This window comes from Peromyscus californicus, unplaced genomic scaffold (genome assembly GCF_007827085.1).
Source record: "Peromyscus californicus insignis strain IS unplaced genomic scaffold, ASM782708v3 Scaffold_23__1_contigs__length_62951481, whole genome shotgun sequence".
Taxonomy (NCBI): Eukaryota; Metazoa; Chordata; class Mammalia; order Rodentia; family Cricetidae; genus Peromyscus; species Peromyscus californicus.
In genome coordinates this window covers 23,031,662-23,052,359 of record NW_026294534.1, presented here as the reverse complement: position 1 = coordinate 23,052,359, position 20,698 = coordinate 23,031,662, and the positions used below count along the sequence as shown (strand labels likewise).

General features: G+C 42.9%; 2 protein-coding genes and 1 non-coding gene across 5 annotated transcripts; 2 read left to right on the top strand and 1 right to left on the bottom strand.

The window, feature by feature from the left end:
• Positions 1–1,977: 1,977 nt before the first annotated feature.
• Mak16 (MAK16 homolog) lies at positions 1,978–10,675 on the top strand. Its single transcript, XM_052751955.1, has 10 exons — positions 1,978–2,091; positions 4,428–4,477; positions 4,555–4,664; positions 4,747–4,811; positions 4,992–5,143; positions 6,171–6,225; positions 7,209–7,283; positions 9,243–9,353; positions 9,794–9,859; positions 10,032–10,675. The coding sequence occupies exons 1-10, from the start codon at positions 2,077–2,079 to the stop codon at positions 10,224–10,226; spliced, it is 894 nt and encodes a 297-aa protein (XP_052607915.1). The 5' UTR covers positions 1,978–2,076; the 3' UTR covers positions 10,227–10,675.
• Positions 5,152–20,150, bottom strand: Tti2 (TELO2 interacting protein 2). Of its 3 annotated transcripts, XM_052751954.1 has the most exons (8): positions 19,112–20,150; positions 16,980–17,166; positions 16,318–16,410; positions 14,749–14,936; positions 14,529–14,672; positions 12,279–12,441; positions 10,783–10,910; positions 5,152–5,585 (listed from the first exon to the last, which is right to left on the bottom strand). In XM_052751954.1, the coding sequence occupies exons 1-7, from the start codon at positions 19,759–19,761 to the stop codon at positions 10,809–10,811; spliced, it is 1,527 nt and encodes a 508-aa protein (XP_052607914.1). In that variant the 5' UTR covers positions 19,762–20,150; the 3' UTR covers positions 5,152–5,585; positions 10,783–10,808. The 3 variants fall into 3 exon arrangements, with proteins under 3 accessions (XP_052607914.1, XP_052607913.1, XP_052607912.1); XM_052751953.1 differs by lacking the exon at positions 5,152–5,585 and having other exon boundaries at positions 10,736–10,910; XM_052751952.1 differs by lacking the exon at positions 5,152–5,585 and having other exon boundaries at positions 10,736–12,441.
• A 335-nt stretch (positions 20,151–20,485) lies between these two features.
• LOC128119537 (small nucleolar RNA U13) lies at positions 20,486–20,590 on the top strand. Its single transcript, XR_008221566.1, has one exon. It is a non-coding gene; the product is annotated as a small nucleolar RNA U13 (small nucleolar RNA).
• The last annotated feature ends 108 nt before the right edge of the window (positions 20,591–20,698 follow it).

Below are 20,698 nucleotides of genomic sequence, written 5' to 3'. Positions count from 1 at the left end.
AACAAAAGAGAACTACAGGTCAATATCCTTGATGAACAAAGATGCAAAAAAATTCTCAACAGAATACTTTCAGAACAAATACAGGCATACAATATAAAGATAACTCACTATGATTGATCAACTTGGCTTTATCTCAGAGATGCAGTGATTGTGGTCAACATATGCAAATTGATAAGGGTAATAAATCATATAAATGGACTTACAAAGGATCATCAAAGGATCATCTCAATGGAAAAAGAAAAGAGATTTGAGAAAACCCAACATATCTTCATGATAAAAGCTCTAGAGATAATAGAACAAGAGAGAATATACCTCGATATCATAAAGGCTATACACGACAATCCTGTAGTCAACATCATCCTATGTGTAGAAAAATTCAAGGCACTTCTATTGAAATCAGAAATAAAACAGAGATGTCCACTGTCTCTGCACCTGTTCAATATAGGCTCAAATCTTAACTAGGGCATAAGACAAGGGAAAGAAATAATCAGGACACAAGTAGGAAAATAAGTGAAAATACCTCTATGCATAGACGATACTGTTCTATGTAGGAGACCTAAGGACTACACCAGAATCCCCTAGAACTAAATATGACATTTAGCAAATCAGCAGAATACTAAATCAGCCTGAAAACTCAATAGCCTTTCTATAAACCAACGACCAATATACTGAGGAGAAAATGAGGAAAACACTCCCCTTCACAATAGCATCAATAATAAAATAAAATACCAGGGCTGGAGAGATAGCTCAGAGGTTAAGAGCACTGGCTGTTCTTCCAGAGGTCCTGAGTTCAATTCCTAGCAGCCATATGATGGTTCCCAACCGTCTGTAATGAAATCTCGTGCCCTCTTCTGGCCTGCAGGAATGCAGGCAGAACACTGCATGCATGATAAATAAATAAAATTAAAAAAAAAAATAAAATACCTCATAGCAAACCTAACCAAGGAGAGGAGGAACCTCTATGATGAAAACTTTAAAACTGAGAAAGGAAATCCAGGAAGACACTACGCGATAGAGGAACCTCTCATGCTCATAGGCTAGAAGACTATTAGAAAAAAAATGACCATCCTACCAAAAGCAATGTATGGCTCGAATATAGTCTTATTCAAAATTTCCATGGTAGTCTTCACAGAAGTAGAAAACCAATCATAAAATCCATATGGAAACACAAAATTCCCTGGATAGCCCAGGCAATCCTAAGCAAAAAAGAATAATGGGGCAGGCATTACCATATCTTATTTAAAAACATCACATTTCTTTCTTTATTTATTGTTGTAGGGATGGGACACATGCATGCCTCAGTGGTTTTGTGTCTATGTGTGGGGGATGGGGAAGGACAACCTGTAGGAGTTAATTCTCTCCCTCCATTACATGGGGATCAAACTCAGGTCATCAAAGCACTTTCACCCGCTGAGTCCAGTGATGAGATTCTCATCACTAGCTGGTTCAAGTAAGCAGCCATGTTAAGAAATCCCATGTAAAGCCCGGCGGTGGTGGCGGACGCCTTTAATCCCAGCACTCGGGAGGCAGAGGCAGGCGGATCTCTGTAAGTTCGAGGCCAGCCTGGGCTACCAAGTGAGTTCCAGGACAGGCACCAAAACTACCCAGAAAAACCCTGTCTCAAGAAAAAGAAAAAAACAAAAAAAGTGGGACGGCGTGAGCATTAAAGTCCCCGCGCGCGTGCACAATGGGGGGTCGGGAGCGCGCCTTCCATTAGGACAAATGAGTCCAGCTTTTCAGAGGCCTGAGGCGAGTCCACCTGAGTAGCCAACGTGGCCTGTCACTGAAGAAGACGCTAGGCTCTACGAGCGCTCCAAAAACAATGCAAGACACACGCGCGCCGCTGCCTGCGTCCCTACAGCAAAGGACGCGGGAGGCGGCGAGCACGCCCAGGACAAGACGAGCGCTCGGGCGCGGGAGCGCGCACGCTCAGCCATTCGGAGACGTCACGGGCTTCCGCGAGACTGAGACTTTCTCGCGATAGGTTAGGCCAGGCTCTCCGGAAGTGACTCCCCGGAAGGAGCATGTCCGCTCTCCTGGTCCTGCCTGAACGCGGCGTGCTGACCCGCCGGCACCATGCAGTCGGACGATGTGAGTTCCCTCCTGTGGCTGTGGAGCCCCGGGGTTTGTGAGGGGCGTTTCGCTCATTCAGGACTCAGATCCGCAGACTTGGGTGGCCCGTTCGTCTCCTGTTCTCTCGGATTGCGAGTCTTCCAGGACCCCCGTTTTCCCAGTCGAGCTTATCTCAGCGCCCCACTGCGGTTAAAAGGCCGGGACACCCCAGCCTCAGCCCACCGGATCGACTTACTTAGTTCCTGGCAGTAAAGGCCCTTGTGCCGTTGCCAGCGGAATGGCAATTGTCCCGGGACTTGGAAGGCGGGAGAGGTGCGAAGTTTAAAATTCATGTGTAAGGGTCCTGCCCATCCGTGAGCGTTCCTTTTCGGTCTACTTTTTCCGCGTTAGGCTTTTCTTTACCTTCCTCTACTGTCTTGAGTCGTAATTTCGGAAGTATCCTACAGGAGTTGTAAATACTTATCAATTCCAGCAGTGTGTATGTAGGCACGGTGGTAATTACTGAGGATTTGGTTGTTAATCAGTCAGACAAAAAAAAAAAAAAGGACTGCTTTTATAAGTACTCTGGAGATGGAGAATAAACAGACGAGACTTTGCATGGTAAATGGTACCACGAAAGAGGAGTGATGGAGAAGAGTGGAGAGGAGAGACCACTGCAGATATATGGCGAGTCAGACATTTGAATAAAGACCAAAAAACTGGGAATGAGCCGGCCACTGAAGGAGGGTAGGAATGGTAAAGGGACAAAGATTGGAGATGGGAAAGATGGAATATAGAGGGCACCGATGGGACTTGTCATGGAACTTGTTACAGGATTTGAGAGGGTGAGAGAGGACTGATGAATTTGATTTGCTTGCCAGGGCAAGGTCAGGTAGAATCTTGAAGGAAATGTTTTTAAGTCTTTTTAGTGGGAACCAGGAAGAATGTTGTATTCTTTAGAGGAGTGTGGAACTGAGAGTTATGTTTCGGTATGTTTATCATTGGGATCCTTTTAGAGATGCCAAGTGGGCAGCTGGATGCACAGACAAATCTGGTGCTTGGGAAAGAAGTCTGATGTTTAAAAGCCAATAGCGGGCTGGAGAGATGGCTCAGAGGTTAAGAGCACTGACTGCTGGTCCAGAGGTCCTGAGTTCAATTCCCAGCAACCACATGGTGGCTCATAACCATCTGTAATGAGATCTGGTGCCCTCTTCTGTATAACAAAAGCCAATAGCTTGAATGGTATCCCCACTTTCCCATTTCATTTTTTGTTTCCTACCTCCCCCACCAGACACCCCTATTAAATCCCCAACATATGTTTTATTCTCTGGCCCTTCTTCATTTTCTCCTTTAATTGCTCTCAAGGCAGTCCATCCAAAGACTTCTTTGCTCTCATATACGGCTCTTAAATTGACTGCAAACTTGTTGATGCATCATTTATATACTTTCCCCTAACTAAATATAGTGCTTGAAGGACCGTACTTTGAACCAACAAACACTTGAGTGTTTATCATGTCAGGGCTTGGAGCTGTCATTGCTTTTTGCCTTATGATAAAGAACACATTAATTAGTGAGAGATGGTAAAAGGTAAAGTTGTGGTAGGTGTATCTAAGTATCTAGTACTGTGCAGCCTTTGACAATGGATAATGAACACGTAAAAAGAAAAATTACAAGATATATGTGATAGGATTTTTTTTCTTTTTGGTTTTTCGAGACAGGGTTTCTCCGTGTAGTTTTGGTACCTGTCCTGGATCTCGCTCTGTAAACCAGGCTAGCCTTGAACTCACAGAGATCCACCTGGCTCTGCCTCCCGAGTGCTGGGATCAAAGGCGTGCCCCACCACCACCACCCTGCATGATATGGCTCATTTTAATACTATACACAGGGGCATACTATAGATGGTAGAACGTATGTATATTCTGGGAAAATAGTTGCCAACTATTAATGAAATTCCGTTGCTAAGTAATAAGCCCTGTAGACTAGGCTGGTCTTGAACTTACAGAGCTCCACCTGCCTCTGCCTCCCAAGTGTGTCACCACCACCAGGCTATATTTAGTTTTTTGTTTTGTTTTGTTTTTGTTTTTTACAAGACTATGTTACTGTGTAAAGGAAACGAGTCAGGTCTATTGAAAGAATACTTCTTTTCACTCCCTAAAGACCCATTTCTCATTGAAGCACTGTAGCACTGTGCTAACATGGTTCTCATCACCTTTTTGTTTGTATTTTGGTGGTGCTGGAGACTAAACTGAGGGCTTTGCACATGCTGGGAAGAATTCCACCAGTGAGCACCGTTGCAGCCTAGAGAACATTGCCTCTTTTTATATTAAACAGCATCTTTGGGGCCAGAGCAAAAGAGCTTTCACTTTGTCTTGCAGGTTATCTGGAATACACTAGGAAACAGGCAATTTTGCTCTTTCAAAATAAGGTGAGTATATTGCAGCCTAGACTGAAATGCATTCAGTGGCCCCCTTGGTTGTAAACATTTCTCTCCTTGCATCCTAGAACCAAGACTCAGGGCTTCTGCAGGAATGAGTACAGTCTGACAGGGCTGTGCAATCGGTCTTCGTGTCCTCTGGCAAACAGTCAGTATGCCACCATTAAAGAAGAGAAAGGTAGGAAAACTACACAATGTTTACACAAGCTTCTTCCCTGTCTCTCTATAAATAATAACATGGCTGTTGAACTTGTCCTTAGGACAGTGCTACCTGTATATGAAAGTTATAGAGCGAGCAGCTTTCCCTCGGCGTCTCTGGGAACGGGTAAGACTCATTGAGAAAACCCAGTGACCGTTGGTCAAGAGCAAGAATTCCACAAGCTTCCCTCTTGGCTGGGCCATCTCTAGACTTTGAACCCGTCTTCATTATGTCCTATGGGTATTGACAATGAAGACCTAACATGATTTACCTTTCCCCTTCATATTTCCCTTTTCTGTTCCACAGGTCCGACTTAGTAAAAACTATGAGAAAGCACTGGAACAGATAGATGAAAATTTAATTTATTGGCCTCGCTTCATCCGACACAAATGCAAGCAGAGGTTTACCAAGATAACCCAGTACCTGATTCGAATTAGAAAACTTACCCTGAAGCGACGGTAAGGACCATGTTCATTCCTTTATTCATGCTCAGTCTATTACCGTTTCCTAGACCATATCACAAACAGTGTTTTCTATTAAATTCAACTGTGACTAGTCTGTGATATGCCAAGAAAAGACTTTGGGATAAAGAGGTGTCCAGTGGTTCTGCAGGATTTTTAAAGCAGAGTATGTGATTATCCTGCCTACCTGGAAATTGTTCAAAATGAAATGGAATGAAAGGTTTCAAAATGCTCTAAAAATGTGATTAACAGGAGTATGAAGCACACTCTGGAGTAAAGATGATGTGAGATCCACAGGACTAATAGAATAACTGCTGAAGTAGTGTGAGATGAAGGCCTCTTCATTGAGATTAGCAGAGAATCTCAAAAATCATGTGAACCTTTTTCAGAAAATTCTTTTTTCTTAGTTCACTGAAGCAGTAATCTTAATGTAGTGAACCTAAAGAAAACAGAAATAACCACATTACAATTCATGCTCAAATATCTGAGTTTTATGGCTTGACTTGGTGGCACATGCCTTTAATCCCAGCACTCTGGAGGCAGAGGCCAGCCTGGTCTACAGAGCAAGTTACAGGGCAGCCAGGGCTACACAGAGAGACCTTGTCTCAAAAAACAAAAAAAAAAAAAAATGATCTTTTGGTAGAGGGTTAAGGCAATGTCACACCCTGTAGTGTGTGTAGTCCAAGCTGCCCTGGAACTTAATGTGTATCTTCTAACTCCTTCTGCCTCACTCTTAATGCTAAGCTACTGATGTGAGCCGCAACCTGGGCTCCTGACTTTTCATACCACTCAACTGTAGGTGTGTGTGTTCATGCTCATATGCACATGCACACCACACCTAGAGCCATGCATGTGCTGGGCAGATGTTCTGTCACTGAGCTATACTAGCAGCCTGAATATCTAGAAACTTTATCCTATGTTTTGCTATATGGTATGGAACTTAGCCACACAAAAATCAATTCTATTTCTTTAATCTTTAAAGCGAACTTTAATTTTCTAATATAATGTACTTGATTTCTGCTAGGAAGAAACTTGTTCCTTTGAGTAAGAAGGTTGAACGAAGGGAAAAAAGAAGAGAGGTAACATATTGTCCTGATATTGACAAAGCTTCTATATTTCCATGTGAGAAAGGAGTGGGGTGCATGGGATTCATAATATTGAGTCACTAATGGGGGGTAGTTTATCTTCATTGACATCTCTTTATTGTCTTCAGATTATTATGATTTTCAGTGAAGGCTAAAAATAGATACTCAGGGGTCTTTGTAGGTGTGTGTGTGTGTGTAGGTGTTAAATGTATGTAAGCATATATGTGTAGTCTCTCTATCAGGGGCTTGTTAGAAATTCAGAATGCTATTGCTAAAGCCATATAATGGAAAACAATGAAAAAGTATTTTCAATAACTATCTAAAATTCTTCAAGTCAAATGTTTCAGAATTTAGAATTTTGACGTTGCCTGTCTCATATATCACCTTCAGCAGAGTTTAAATGCTGTCTTTAAGTAGTCTTATGGCTACTTTGGTTGTATTACTCAGAAAATTCAAAGGTTTTGATTGTGAGATTGTTGGTTAGAAAACCAGAAACCAGGACACACTGCTCTGGGATTGAGCTGCTCTGAAGTAAACTAGGTGGTTTGTTGGACAATGCCATTGAGAAGGAATTACTAGAAAGCCTGAAATTGCGGGTCAAGCACTTTACCAACTTGGCCATTTCCCCAGACCCCTCTGACAATCTTAAATGTATGTGAGCTGTATGTGTAGTCTATCTATCAGGGGCTTGTTAGAAATTCAAAATGCTATTGCTAAAGCCATAGGAATTATTTTCACTTTACTTATTTTTTACATTTATGCAAATTATAGAAGGGAATTCTTTAATTGAAAGGTTCCCAAGAGGCTTTGAGAGGGAAAGAAGAAATGTGTCTGGCCAGAGAAGCAAAAGCTTCACTAATGGAAGCAAATAGGAAGTAACCACACCACATCATACTGTTATTAAAAATTGGTAATTATATTTGTACAGGCTAGAAAATGAGTCGTAATGGAGTAATGGATTTGCCCTTTTCTTACAGGAAAAAGCATTAATAGCTGCCCAGCTGGACAATGCCATTGAGAAGGAATTACTGGAAAGACTGAAACAAGATACGGTGAGAAAGCTAGTAGTGTTGGGGACAAGTGCTTTCTTAAGTTGTAGTGACATGCTAGGAAACACAGAACATGCATTTATTTGGTTGGTTGGTTTTTCAAGACAGGGTTTCTCTATATAACAGCACAGCCCTGACTGTCCTGGAACTTGCTTTGTAGACCAGGCTGGCCTCGAACTCAGAGGTTCATTTGCCTCTGCCTCCCAAGTGCTGGGATTAAGGCATGTGCCACCACTGCCTGGCTAATGCATTTATTTTTAAACATGTCACAAATAGCCTTCCTACCCCAATTTGTCCATGGATTAAAACAAATTCACATAGGCCTGTCTTCCTGGTGAGACTTTTTCCATTTGCCCTTATTTCCAGTTGGTACTTCCAAGCTCAGTTCTGTGTAAAAACATCATAAAAGTCATAGTATTTTTTCTCCCTGTCCATGCACAGTGTCCAGGGACAGACTTGACTCCAGGCAGCGAAGAATAAAAAGATAGGCAGAAAGCTGGGATTGGGTGGACTGGGCTCCTGGATGAGAAACCTAAGCACCTTGGAAGCTCAGCATGTTTACTGTATAGAGGTGAACAGGGAGGCAGGCTATGGCATACAGCTGAACAAGGGAATAGGGTTGTTACATGCAGGTAATTAGGAGGCAGGGTTTATGGTACACAGCTGGACCAAGGAGACAGGTTTAGCTAAATCTTAGGATCAGTCTCTAGTGGGGGTCTTCATAAATGTTGGGGGAGGCAGAGCTCTCTCTATATAGTAGACATTTTCTGCACACACCGTCAGCATTTGCACTCAGACCAGAGCACAGCTTTGCCATTCCTTGAGCCTCACCCTGGGAAGAGTGCTTTGCCAATCTTCCATGGGTCTGATGCTCAGGTCCTTGGCATGGCTGTGCCCATGTCATCAGCAAACATTCACTCACTTTGGCACCTCCTCATCTCCCTATAGTTTTATTTTTGTTGTTTTGAGACTGTATCTCATGATATCCCAGATATTCATTCACTATGTAGCAAAAAAAAGTTTAAATTCTTGATCCTCCTGCTGTGGGATGTTCTGTATGTCAAAAGTGTTGCTGATTAGTCAATAAATAAAACACTGATTGGCCATTGGCTAGGCAGGAAGTGTAGGCGGGACAAGGAGGAGAATAAAGCTGGGAAGTGGAAGGCTGAGTCAGAGAGACACTGCCAGCCGCCACGATGAGAAACAGAATGTGAAGATGCCGGTAAGCCACGAGCCACGTGGCAAGGTATAGATTAATGGAAATGGATTAATTTAAGCTGTAAGAACAGTTAGCAAGAAGCCTGCCACGGCCATACAGTTTGTAACCAATATAATAAGTCTCTGTGTTTACTTGGTTGCCTGTGAGCGGCTGTGGGACTGGCAGGTGAGAGAGATTTGTCCTGACTGTGGGCCAGGCAGGAAAACTCCAGCTACATCCTCCTGCCTCCAGTCTCTCACATGTTGGATTATAGGTATCCGTCACCATGCAAGTGTGTATGATGTTGGGGATTTGTATGTGCTAAACAAGTACTCTGCCAACCAAGCTCCATCCTCAGTCCTGATGCCTAGAGTTTCTGTTTCTATGTGTTACTCTAATCTTTATAAATGAGTTTTTAGCCTTTTGGCTAAGATCAGTGTCATTTAGAAAGATAGAAAGGTGATTAAAATGTGTTATTTCCCTTTCTAAGTAAAATTAGGTTTGTCCCGATGTGTGTGGTTTCATAAATTAATAACTTTGAAATGACTTGGTTCTCTTCTCCATAGAAGCTATCTATTTAATATCAACCATTGATTGTTAAATGTCATAAACATACTGTGCCTAGGTTGGAAAACTAGAGAAGTATTGTTCATCACAGTTTTCTTATTTAGTCCCTGATGATGAATAATAAGCTTGTAGGGAAGGAGGAACTTTGAAAAATGTAACACTCAAGAATAGTTAAAGGCAGTCTGTTTGTTTTTCAGTATGGCGACATCTACAACTTCCCCATCCATGCCTTCGACAAGGCCCTAGAGAAACAGGAAGCAGAGAGTGACTCTGAAGATGAAGAAATGGATGATGAGGAAGATGAAGAGGTGAGTATGGCTTGTCTTGTTTTGAAATGCAGTAATCTTTAGGGTGACACATTTTCATGTAAGTCAGAGGCAGCATTATTTACACCTCCCTTTTGTATCATGTGATCATTAATTGATTTAGCAGAGCTCAGCCAATAAACTATACATTGACTTTTACACCCTTATTTTTTCTTTTAATTAATTTATTTTATTTTTATCTCTTTTTTTTTCTTCATTTTCCTTTATTAAGAAATTTTCTGCCAGCACCCAATTGGACTAAGAGAGTCTGCCAGCGCCAGATTTCTTTTAATTTATAAACATTAAACTTGAGAGTAATAGATTTTGGTAGCTGGATATGTAGGTAGACTCTGCTTCACTTATTTATGAAAAGAGGTAAAATTAGATGTCTAAACTGGATCTTCATTATTTTTTTCCCTAACCTGGTAACTGTTTTATTTTAGGATGTGGGAAAAAGAGAGTTTGTAGAAGATGATGAGGTAGATGAGAGTGACCTGAGTGATTTTGAGGTGAGCTCTGTGGGACAGAGAATGTCTTGTGGCCTGCAGTAAAGGAGGGAAGGGAGGGATCTGCACGCATGCGCAGATGTGTTCTCTGGTCTGTTCTAAACTGGCTGAGCAAGGCAGGGAGTGTGGAGAAACCGTGCACTTTCCCTGTCTGACTTCTGTCTCCACCTATTAGGATATGGATAAACTGGATGCTGGCAGCGATGAACAGGATGATGAATCCTCCAGTGAAGAAGAAGAAGAAAAGGCCCTTAAGGCCAGACACAAAGGCAAAGCACCCTTGAAAGGACCTTTGCGGAAAAAACGGGCCTATGTGGAAATAGAGTATGAGCAGGAGACAGAGCCCATGACTAAAGCCAAAACCACATGAGTTCCCTTCATCTTTTATCCTGGAAAGTCAACACTTCCAACTGTGTTCTTTTGTGCTGTTTCATACTGTATTTATATTGTTAATATTTATGTCACTTCAGTGGAGCAAAAAATCTGGAGTGAATGGAGAAAAGCCTTATATTGTAAAGAGTATTTTTATAACATGTGCTGTAACAGCTTGAGCCTGAGGAGCCTAACAGATGAGTTCCTGGAGCTAGAATGGCATTGTGGTTGTAAATATTCCTAAATTACAAGTGCTAATTCTCCCCTCCCAGTTTTTACTTAGAAATGTGTTTCTTCATCCTTTTTGTTTTTTTGAGACAGGGTTTCTCTGTGTAGCCTGGGCTGTCCTCGAACTCTCTCTTGTAGACCAGGCTGGCCTCAAACTCAGGCTGAACTCGAACTAGCCTCTGCATCCTGAGTGCTGGGATTAAAGGCATGTGCCACAAGTGCCTGGCTTCAGTTTTTTGTTCAGTTTCTCTTATAAGGACAAACTGAAGGAAACAAAAGTTCCAACTTAAACAAGTGTTTAATATAAAAATAGACTTTTCCGTAACTCCATCCAGATGATCTGTTAGTCATCTTAAGTGTCATTGCAGAGAACATCTGCAGAGTTCTGCACTTTCCTGATGCAGCTCACCACTGTGCTGTCTTCACAGGATAGGGCAATTTTAGCCAGAAGACCCTGCAACATGAAACCAAACAGGCATTAACTTTTGTAAAACCTATATCCCCATTGTCTTCTTTTCTTCACATACTCAAAAAATGAGTGTGCAGGGCATTGGGAGAGAGTGCCACCATCAGAACAGGTGTTACTTAAAAACTTAAAAGTAGCCCACTGGCTCTGAAGAGCCTCCTTCATTCTAGCCAGAAAAACTCAAGCTGGACCTCTGGCTGGAAAACTACAAACAGTTTTAAGGGGCTGTAATGAAATGTTTAAAGGAACTGAAAAACAAACTATATTCCCTTTTGGGGCATGAGTTTCTTCTCATGCTCCATTAAACTTTAGAGATTTCTAATTGTGGTAAAAATGGGAAATTAGTCCTTTAATTACATGTAAATAAATGCACTTGTAGATACCATAAACTACAGTCCTCCGAATTCTGTGGACTATGAAACTGAAGGAAGAATTTCCTGCTGGTAAATTAAGTATTTGGAAACTGGGGAGCTAGCTCAGTGATGAGCATGAGGGCCTAAGTTCAGTCCCATGTTTAAAGCCCACGCTTGTCATCAGTAGGCACATACACCAAGTAATCTCAGTACTGGAAGGAAACAAGCAGATCCCCGGGGCCTACTTGGCCCACCAGCCAGCCAAGCCTGCTTGAAGAGTTCCGAGTCAGAGCAGGGACGGTGCTTAAGGAATGACACCCTCCGTTGCATTTACCTGCACAGGCACACAAGAATAGGCAGACATCTTGGGGGGCCACGTTCTGGTATCTCAGTTACAGGATTACTCCGTGGCAGCTTACAGCCTCCTTTCTTTGGGCTTTGTTGGTACCTTTTTTTTTAAGATTTATTTCTTTATTTTATACAGTGTTCTGTCTGCACGCCAGAAGAGGGCACCAGATCACATTACAGATGGTTGTGAGCCAACATGTGGTTGCTGGGAATTGAACTCAGGACCTCTGGAAGAGCAGCCAGGGCTCTTAACCGCTGAGCCATCTCTCCAGTTCTGGTACCTGTTTTAATTCATAATCTAGAACAGAACTTGGAGGTGTCTCACTAGCACAGTAGGTGTCATGTCAATCTTAGAACTTAAATTTTATAAAATCTTGGTGGCGTGGCTTGTTCTTTCTTATCCTGATATGTCAGTAACATCTGATCCTCTAAGTGGTTTTGAATAGTATTAAAAGAGTTCGGCCTTAGCACCAAAAATAAATAGGGTAAGGTATCGAACAAACAATCCAAGACTAGAGGGTACAGAGGTGGGGGCCTAACACCCTCCACGTTGAGGTCCAAACTTGGCTGGGCATACGAGTAGCCAATGACAATCACTGGGGTTACCTAGGAACAATGAGGCCGACTGAAACCTACTTGCAGGCTCCAGCCTTACCTTCACCTGCCCCTCAGAACAGTGGTCCAGGAGAATCAGGCAGTCTGTGGCTTCCTGGAGCAGGGCGCTCTTCGTGGCCTCAGTTGTGAGGCTTGTGTCCCTTGCTACATCACATATCAGTTTCAGAAGAGCCTTCAGCAAGACTACAACTCTGCAGGAAATTCTGGAACCAGGAAGAAAAACTTCATATTCCAAACTGGAATGTTAAACTTGGACAAGTCTTGGTCCAGACATGGGAAAACTGAAGTCAAATGATGTTTGCTATTATAGCACTGCAAACAGGACCAAAGACAAGACTGCAGATTATGAGCCTCAAAGTTACTTTCTACAGCACCCAGCCTATGTACACACACTGACTTGCTCAAGAACACTTTGTACCAGTCAGAAGCAGAGACAGGTGGATCTCTGAGTTTCTGAGCAGCCAGGGCTACAGCCAGGCCCTGTCTCAAACAAACAAAAATACCAGAAAACTCAACTTGGTTTCCTGCCAATGCTTGATTCTGTTCAAGGAAACTGCCCTATTACGTATGGATTGAGAATAAGGTGAGCCGAGATCTCTCCTGTTCAAGGCCCCGTAATTTAGACCTGAGAATATGGTGAGCCAAGATCTCTCCTGTTCAAGGTCCCGTAATTTAGACCTGAGATGAGACAGCCCCCACACAGTCAAGTAACTTAATGCCCGGACATTAAAGTGAGGCTGCAGGTATTGGTTTGTGATTATAATCCCAACACTTAGAACATGGGAGGCTCTAGAACTTGAGCTTTACTACAGAAAATCCTTGCCTTAGGGAAATAAGGGTAACTGGTAGTGCTTAAGTGGCAATACGAACTTTCAGTCACTGGCCACTGTGGTGATGTTTTGTTGTATGTACTCTAATAAAATTTGCCTGAAGTATCAGAAGACAGAGCCAGCCACTAGATTAAACATAGAGGTCAGGCAGTGGTGGCACACACCTTTAATCCTATCACTTGGGAGGCAGAGATCGTCTGGATCTCTGTGAGTTCAAAGCCACCCTGGACTACAGATTAATCCAGTCTAAAAGAAACAGAGCCAGGCAGTGGTGGGACACACCTTTAATCCCAGCATTTGAGATCTCATGCCTTTGCTACCAGTATTTGGGAAGCACACAAGCTATTAATCCCAGCACTAGGAAGGTTGAGACAGGAAATGATATGGCTGGGTGGACAATCCAATCACTGCTCTGCAAATGGTGAGAGATGTGCCTTGAAGCACTCCATTTTTCAATTAGACTGAGGACCTGTAGGATCAACACAGTTAAACATGCCTATTGAAACACTTCTCTAAGTAGGCTTTTTGGGGAGGAGCGGTGATAAGGATCAAAACCCTTGTGTATAATAGGCAAGTATGCCACCACTTTAGTACACATCAGCCCTAAATAGCCCTTAGTATTTTGATATAAATTATAATTACAATCTGGACAGACCCTCTATGTAGTGTGTTGAATGAGAATGGACCCCATAGGCTCATATATTTGAATACTTGGTCCCAGTTGGTGGGACTGTTAGGAGGTGTGGCACTAGGGGTGGGCTTTGAAGTTTTAAAAGCCCATGCCATTTCTAGCTGGCTCGCTCTTCCTTCATCCTCCATGTCTCAAGATGTGAGCTCTGAGTTACTGCCCCATAGCCATAATCAGGCTGCCTTCTGTGATAGTCATGGACTCTAACCCTCTGAAACTGTAAGCCCCAAATAAACTTTCTTCTGTAAACTGCCTTGGTCATGGTGTCTTACCACAGCAATAGAAAAGTAAGACAACCTGCGAGGTTTCCCAACTTATGTGACCATAGAATTGTTTGTTGTTGGTTTGTGTGTGAGTTTTTTGTTTGTTTGTTTTGTTTTATTTTTTGTCTTTTTGAGAAAGGGTCTTTCTATGTAGCCCAGGGTGACCTGAAACTCATTATATAGATTAGCTGGCCTCAAACCTACAGAGGTCTGCCTGCCTCTGCCTCCTGAGTGGTAGAATTAAAAGGTTGTGCCACAGTGCCCAGCCTTAGAACTTTTAAGGAACAGAAGTGATTTAACTGTCAGAACTTAGAACTACTGGCTGATGAAAGCAGTTCAAATAAGGGGTTCAAATATGAGTATCAGAAGTAGCTGTAATTCTAGAAATGAAGACAGTGAAAAAGATTCAGATACACTGAATGTCCTGAATATTTTACCCAGACAAGTTCTGAAGAGAAAGTCAACCTAAGCATGAACTTTTAGCACATCTGTCAGCTTGGATGCTATACCTGGGCCAAGTATACTGCATGACAAGTTTCAGGGTTTCCAGTATCTTCAACCTGGTTTCTTCTTCTGGTCCATCATAAACCTCCAGATAACCAATGATAACTTTCTCCAGCCTCTTCAAGTGCCGGACAGTTAGGATCCCCAGCCTAAAAATAAGAGAAAATGTGGTGATAAGAAGTTGAACATGGCATATATGACCAGAGCAGAAGCCCAGGTGCTCACTTCTTCACAAAAGCTGGCAGGTTTCTGGCATAAGTCCTCCGTAAGAGAAGGCGATGCTCTGGCTCCATGTGGGTGAGGATCAGCTGTAGTACATCATGACAGTGTGTAGTGGCTCGAGCTGCATCTCCCTTCCAGTGCAGAGCTTTTTCTAGGACAGGGAATAAATCTAGGAGGCACAGCAGCACAGCCTAGGAGGAAAGAATGAAAAGAAACCATAGTTCATTCATTTGCATTCACAACATTTCTCACTTTTCTAAGATCCTCATTAATCTACTGTCCCTAGGATATGTCCACAGAATTCTAAAAGATACCCATAACTAAAGTACAAGGTACATATTACTGCAAATTTTCAAACTTCCTCTCCAGAACTGTTCTTCACTAATCTGTGAAATGGAAAGATTGGCAAGCTCAGGCCTTCCTTAACCCAGGGATCTAGGTCTATTGTCCCTTAGACTCAGTGACACATGACAGTTATGGGCATTTTACATCAATCTGCTCCACGGAATCTAAGATGGTTCAAACTCCTTTATCTGAAGTTATGGTGTCTAGGCTTTCCTTTTTAGCACTCTGAGGAACTCAGGCTTTTCTAGCTGTCTGACGATTTTAAAAATCTCCTTTCTCCATCATGTTAATAAATTTTCCATCTGAGAGTAACTTGATTCTCGGTACCCAAAACATTAGAGGTAGAGACAGCACAAAACAGAAGCCAGGAGGAGCTGCTGGACACTGTGTTGTGCACCTGCGATCCCAGCACTTAGTAGCTAGGGCCAGTGCAGGTCCCAGGCCAGCCTGGGCTAGAATCAGACTCTTCACAAAAAACCAAAGCAACAGGTTGAGGAGGCTCAGTACAGGGCACTTTCCTTGCATGTATGAGGACTGGGATTCAATACCTACCAGCACAAAGAAAAACAAGATGTCTCCACTTTGTGTAGCTTGTTTCTTGTCTTTAGTTTTCTTCTCCCTCCCAAGAAACTACTTTTTACCCTTCATAAACATTATCCCATCAGTCCCACAGTCTCCTAAAGCCACCCTCAACCTCGCTAGTTGCCTGTTGCTGCTGGTCACACTTTACACCTCTTGTAATATAGCTATTGCTGGATTGCACATACACAGAGATATATGTGTACAGTTATATATTTATATAGAAGTCTTCCAAAGGGTTTCAAGGCAGAAACACTCTGAGTCACTTATTCTTGGAACCTCTATAGACACATAATAGGTATCAGGTAATGGCTGTTGACTGGGAGAATGACACTAAAGTATCTATACACAAGAGGTTTCAAATACATGTGTTGACATGGAGCAGCAGAGAGGAAGAACATTTAACTTAATAAAAACAGACCTACCCCCAAGCGGCATATGGTTAACACTCATAAAGATAAAACCTGGGCCACTCTGAGGATGCTCAGGAAAGTGGATGCCCACTTAACATTGAGATGCTCTCTAGTAGACAGCAGCTTTCAAGTGCTCTCATTTTCCAAGGGGAAAACAGCTCTAAACTGCTCCTGCTTACATAGTACTACCTTCTCCTGCTGGAACCCAGACAGTTAGGAGTATATCTTACAATACCTGAATGAGGTCGTGCTCTGGCATGTACAAGTGATTAAAAAGGGCATGGTAGAGGACCTGGGCTCTGTTGTACTGCAGCAAATCAGCAGCTGGCTGTAAACACACAAATTATCCAGTTAAAAGTTTCTCAAGAGTGGCAAAATATAGAAAATTTTAAGTTAGATATGGGCATATGGAGAGTCAGTAAACCACAATCTACTTTTGCGTGCCTTTTAAAAGCTCCATAATACAAAAGTCTCCTGCAGTAACACTTTGCACATTTTGGTATGGTTCCTTTTGAGTTCTGATCTTTTTTTTTTAAACTTGAGACTACCTGTTAATTTCTATATGTATGCTTTGGTTTTGCTTTTGTTTCATTTTTATAATGATCTTATCTCTTCTAAAATTACCCTTTTATTTATTATAATACCAATGAGATACTACTTCTACCAGGTTGGGAGAGAAAGACACATATATTATATATGTATATATAATATATGTACATATATATATATACACACACACACATAACATATGAAGAAAAATATAAATAAGTGAATTAAATGACAACATGTAAAGGAAGTTACTTATAAGACATAAACATAGAGCAAAAATAGATCAGAAATGAAGAGCAGCCATGAGTAACTGTATAATCAGTATAGGCCAGAGCTGAGGCTGCTTACCACATTAACCACAATGTGATGGAGGCACTGGACACCCAGGATTTTATTCTCAGTCTGATAATCATCTGAGATGAGCAAAGATGGAGGAAGTATCTTTTCCAGATGCTGGCTCAGCCAGGGCTGAGTGACTTGTTGCAGAGTCCATGAGAAAACATGTTTGACAGCAGGATTATTCTTCCAGGATTCCCTTCAAGGACACATGAAACTACACTAAGTAAAATAACATGGCATTAGCAAAGGAAACTAGTTAAGCTTAAAAAGAGGGGTTTTTTTTGTCTTTAACAGATTTATACATATATGTATATGCATATACCTATATGCGTATATGTTTGTATATATATCTTTATATAACTTTTCTTTTCAAATACATTTTATGATTTGAATTGAATTAATTTATATAACTTACACTATATACACTTAGCAATTGCCCAAACTCTGGGTAATATAAGCATTTTCAATAAGTAGCAGCCATTCACAACTACAGCTATGTAAAAGATCTGTGGGGTCAGTGGTGGTCATGTTGGTGGATGATATGAAATGTGCTGAGAAAGGAGAGGAGAGTAAAGGTGTCTTACCAGTACAATGTCAAAGCAATAAACAAATCAGTACATGAGCACCAACTTATAGTTTATAAAAGGAGTTAGCACATCTGACTCAACCTCCTCAAAACAGTAACTGTATAATAGGTATATCGCCTTTAATTACAAATAATGAAACAAGACTCGTGGAAGCTACCTGACCTAGTCCTACCCGAAACAACACAAAGAAACACTAAACTGTGCACAGTGTTGCACCTCTGTAATCTAAGCATTGAGGAAACTGAGGCAGGAGATCTCTCAAGGTTGAGGCCAACATGGACTACACAGGGAGCTCAAAGACAGCCTATAAAGTAAGCACGTCTTTATCTAGCTAGCTAGCTAGCTAGCTAGCTATTTTTGGAGCTGAGGACCGAACCCAGGGCCTTGTGCTTGTTAGGCAAGCGCTCTACCACTGAGCTAAATCCCCAACCCCACATCTTTAAAAAAAAAAAGAAGGAAGCACTAGTTTGAAAGCCTTTAGCTCCAAGTTTATTTTGTCTCATCATTCTGGTGCCAGAGGCCTGGGGCTCTAGCTCAGTTGGTAAGGTGCTTGCTTAACATGCACAAAGCCCTGGCTCAATCCAATGGTGAGGCATGCCTGTGGGGCACATATGCAATCTCAGTACTTGCCTGTAAGCCCAGCACTTGGAGGCAGGATCAGAAATTCAGGGCCATCATCCTTGGCTCCATGAAAACCTGCCTGAAGGGGCTAGAGAGATTGCTCAGTGCTCAAGAGCATTTGCTGCTCTTCCAAAGGACCCATACTTAGATCTCAGCAACTCTATCGGGTGGCTCACAATCATCTGTAAGTCCAGCTCCAAGGGATCAGACACTTCTGGCCTCCTCAGGCACCTGCACTCTTATGCAGACACACACCTATACATAATTAAAAATAATACCCACCCACTCCCCCCCAAAAAAACAAAAAAACCCTGCCTGGAACAGGTGTGACGGCACACACAGAAATTAGAGGTTGACTAATCTCTGTTAGTTCCATGCTGGTCTAGTTTCGGGGTGGCCAAGGCTACATAGTGAGACCCTATCTCAAAAATAAATAAATAAAAACAAAATTAAAACCTGGCACAAAACAAAACACTAAAAGTAGCAAGTCAAAACCCACAGCAAGTACTTTAATAGCAATCCAATTCAATCCACTTTATAATAATAAAGGGTTTTCATTATTTATTCCAATTATTACTTCTGATATAATAATCACCCTAATCTAATAATTAAGAGTTATTAGAGTTAGAGGTCTCAATATTTAAATTCAAGCCGAAAGACTGGGTCATTTCCAAATACCCAAGGGTACTTAGCATAAGATACTTGATTCCATATAAATGGGACACAATTTCCATGGCTATTATCAGAATTTCTAACTTCCCAAGGCAGTCGTTCAGTGCAGAAAACGGAGTTTGAAGACTTCAGTTCTAATCTCGAATTTGCTTCTGTCTGGTTATCTTATTTCTAGCAAGTCACAAACCACTCTGGTCCTTGAGAGATCGAATATGCCAACATCTTTACCTGCCAGGTAAGAGTGAGAAGTGCAGTACTCACTTATTCAAATGGGGTTTAAGAAGCCCCAAGACCGCAGCAAAGCTCCCTCGATCGTCCTCATTTTCTCCGCACAGGAATCCTGCCACGGAACTGCACTCAGTCACTCCAAGCAGTAAGGACAGCACCTCATCGGCCACATGCTGCGACCTTGGACTGGTCCATGGCCGCTCCGATCTGTGTGTGGTGGCAAACACATACATGGGCCCCGCCAAGTGGCGGAGGCCTGTCTTCCACGCGGGGCAGGCGGGAGAACGCTTAGCCGTCGCAACCTTCCCCAGCAGCTTAAGAAACAGCAACCCAACTTCAGTTGCTTTCTCAGCCACTCCGGAATGCCCATCGCCTCCATCTACCTTCTCCTTGGGTGGGGCTGCGAACGTCTCCAGGGCTTTCGCCACCTGTCCCAGGATCTCGGGCATGCCCCGGAGCGACTCGCCACTCCTACTCCCCTCAAATAATCTGTCACTCTCGGTGGCTTCTAGTAAAGCACCGAGGTCCTTAAGAATGGCATTTCTTGCGTCGCCCGGTCCGGACTCCTGGCGGCTAAGACCGTGCAGCATCTTGGAGAAGGCATGTTCGAGGGAAGGGGGAGACCCCTCTGCGGCCGGGGAGGGGCCGTCCCGTGGTTTCTCCTCAGCGCCGTCAAGCTTCATTCCTGATGGCACCCGGGTCGGGTGGGCTGGGTGGGTCCCCCGCGGGGCCGGAGACCAAAGCGGGGAGGGGTCTGGAGTCTCAGAGGGAAGATCTCCCCGGGGATGGGAGTCCCCCAATGAACAGAACTAAAACCATGTACGGTGGGAAAGGCGAGCTGTTTAACCAGTGGGATCCGGTTAAGCGGGTGTAAAAGGGGGCCTTGCTATGGTGAGAGCCTCAGACTCCTAACACGTGAAGCAATTAATCTTTCTGAAGACTCAAGAACAACAACAAAAAGTTAAGTTTTAAAGATAAACTACGGAGCCGTGACACCAACCAAGGTTCCCGGTACCTAGAGCCTTTCCCGTAGCACCTCTGTATCCAGCAACTTCCGGCCCCAGGTAACACTGTTGCCGTAAAGTGCGAAACTAACTTCCGCCATGGGAGGCGCAGCTCTTCTTTTCACGACTCACAGCCGAAAAGCAACAAACAGCCCGGCGGAGGACGAGTGAAAGGTGGAGCTACGGAGAATATATTTGCATAATTAAGCGTCCGCTCACTAATTTTACTTCTGAGTTCATTTTCTAGGGCAGAAACAAGAGAATGCTCACAAAATCCCGCCAGCAGTTTTTAATTGTATGAGATTTTGTATGTAAAAACTAAATAGATCGGCACTACGCTAGTCACCCTCTGTGAAAAACTGGTAGGACTGACTTGATCCTTCCCCACGGAAGTGCCACACTGATCCTTTTTTGGTTCATATGCGTGATGATTGGGGACTCACGCCCATGCGTGATGTGTGCCGCCCACTAAACCTTGTTACGACGTTGGCACATTACCCGTCTGACGTGAACTTAAGAGGATCCACCAGTTTTGTTTTAACCTTAGGTTCAACTCTTTGTTTCTTTAAAGTCACTTTGCAGCTTGCTGGGTGATTTCTGCTTGGGGACGACCTTG